General features: G+C 56.1%; 1 protein-coding gene across 4 annotated transcripts in view; it reads left to right on the top strand.

The window, feature by feature from the left end:
- Positions 1-1,033: 1,033 nt before the first annotated feature.
- The window catches only part of STK16 (serine/threonine kinase 16), a 4,391-nt gene continuing 3,581 nt past the window's right edge, over positions 1,034-1,843 (top strand). For 2 of the 4 annotated variants that reach the window (XM_027768350.1, XM_006168631.2), the window contains exons 1-2: positions 1,034-1,100; positions 1,472-1,661. In XM_027768350.1, the coding sequence (XP_027624151.1) occupies positions 1,576-1,661 (86 nt within the window). In that variant the 5' untranslated portion in view covers positions 1,034-1,100; positions 1,472-1,575. The other 2 variants (XM_006168630.3, XM_014584223.2) reach the window with 2 other exon arrangements.

Raw genomic sequence — 1,843 nt, 5'->3', positions numbered from 1 at the left:
CACTACACCTCCTGCTGACCTCCCAATATTTTAAAATTTGACCAAAGAGACAGAGAGAGAGAGAGAAAAAAAAGAGAGAGACTATGTGAAAGGGAGAAGGGGAAAGTGAGAAAGCAAGCCACCAGGTCTGGGACTTGAACCATGCTACGCTACGTGGGAGTCCACCACCTTAACCACCATGCCATCAGTCAGTCTCTAAATCAGTAATTCTTTTTTAAAAATAATGATTTATTTAATTTTATTTATTCATTCATTTACTTTAATTTGACCAGACATATACACACATACACACACATACATATCACAGAGAGGGGGAAAGACTAGGAGGCTATGAAGACCAGCTTTAGAAACTGGTATTCTGGAGCCAGCAGGTGGTTTTGCCCTTTCGTGGCTGGACTTCCACATGGCCACCTGTGGTTCAAGTCCTGGACCCGGTAGCCTGAAACTCATACCACTTGTATGTGGGTGTATGCCCAAGATCCTGGGAGGAGAATGGAAAGGAAGGGGTTGTGCCATGGTCATCCCTGCTAGGGGGTGATTTCACACTTTTTCTCCCACTGTCTCTGTCTTTCTCTCTGGCGAGTACACGCGCCCTAAGACAAAAACTTCTAAAAAGGAACAAGAAAAGAAACTGGCAGTCTAGTTAAGGAGCCTGAGCTCTTAACCACTGAGACGAGAGCAGTAGGATACGGCCAGCGCCCCTTTGTACAGATCAGAGCTCTAGCAGCCCAGGCCCCCCGGCCCCTGCCCCTCCTCGCACCCTGTCGGGCTGCAGTTTTCCGCCTCCTTGCCCCAGGGCGCCAGAGGGATGAGGCCTCCTACCTCCGACATTGGGGGATAGAGGCCGAGCCCGGCTCTGCTCCCCTTTGGCGCAGGTGCCTGCGTCCTGACTCCTGTCGAAGCCCAAGTAGGGAACTCTCACGCCAGCCCTGGGACCCGTCCGCCCCCAAGCCTAACCCGCCCCCGGCCTCTCGGCTCTGCGACCCCACATCCTGCGGATGCCCCGCGGTTGCCAGGATACCGCGAGCCGTTACGCCGGCGCGGACTGATGATGTCACCACCACTTCCGGTCCCTCGCGCTTCGCTCCGGCCCGAGCCAGGTCAGTGTAGACCGCCGCTGGACGACCCCGGGCTTTCGGTGCCGAAGCTGGGCCGAGCTCTGCAAGCGGTGGGCCTGAGCTTCGAACCCCCTCTGGACCTACCGCCCTATGTCCTACCCAGGACGGCCCGGGCGTGGGAGAGGGAGCCGCCCGAAGGTGGGTGGGATTGCAGGAGGCGGGCCGGTAGTTGCTGCGTGGCCTGAGGCTTCAGGGCACCTGACTCCAGCCTTCTTGGAGCTGGCGTCGCCTGGGCCGATTTTCTCTAGACCGGAAAACAGGTTCCGAGCCCTGGGCTTGGGAGTTCCGCATTGGTACCTCAAGGTCGTCTGTACCGTGCTGGGCCCACGACCCTGCCGTTCTTTTCCTTCCAGCATGATCCGCTGGGCCCCCAGCGCATCGCCGGGAAGAGCCCACTCATCCTGGACCCACCCTTCAGCAGCCTCAGACCGTCCTTGAGGAGGATGACTGAGACATTATGGGCCACGCACTGTGTGTCTGCTCTCGGGGAACTGTCATCATTGACAATAAGCGTTACCTCTTCATCCAGAAACTGGGGGAGGGGTGAGTGTTTGCAAATCACTCAGCTGGTCCCCGCGGTGTGGTCACTGGGGCACTGCATTCTGCATATGACAAGGCACAAGGACTTTTTTTTTTTTTTTTTAGCAGTTTTTTTCTATAGTGCGCATGCGCTTGCCAGAAAGACAGTGAGAGACAGCAAGACAGCGAGAAATCACTCCCCAGGG

This window comes from Tupaia chinensis, unplaced genomic scaffold (genome assembly GCF_000334495.1).
Source record: "Tupaia chinensis unplaced genomic scaffold, TupChi_1.0 Scaffold145907_1, whole genome shotgun sequence".
NCBI classification, from domain to species: Eukaryota; Metazoa; Chordata; class Mammalia; order Scandentia; family Tupaiidae; genus Tupaia; species Tupaia belangeri.
This window is presented reverse-complemented; position numbering and strand designations above follow the sequence as displayed.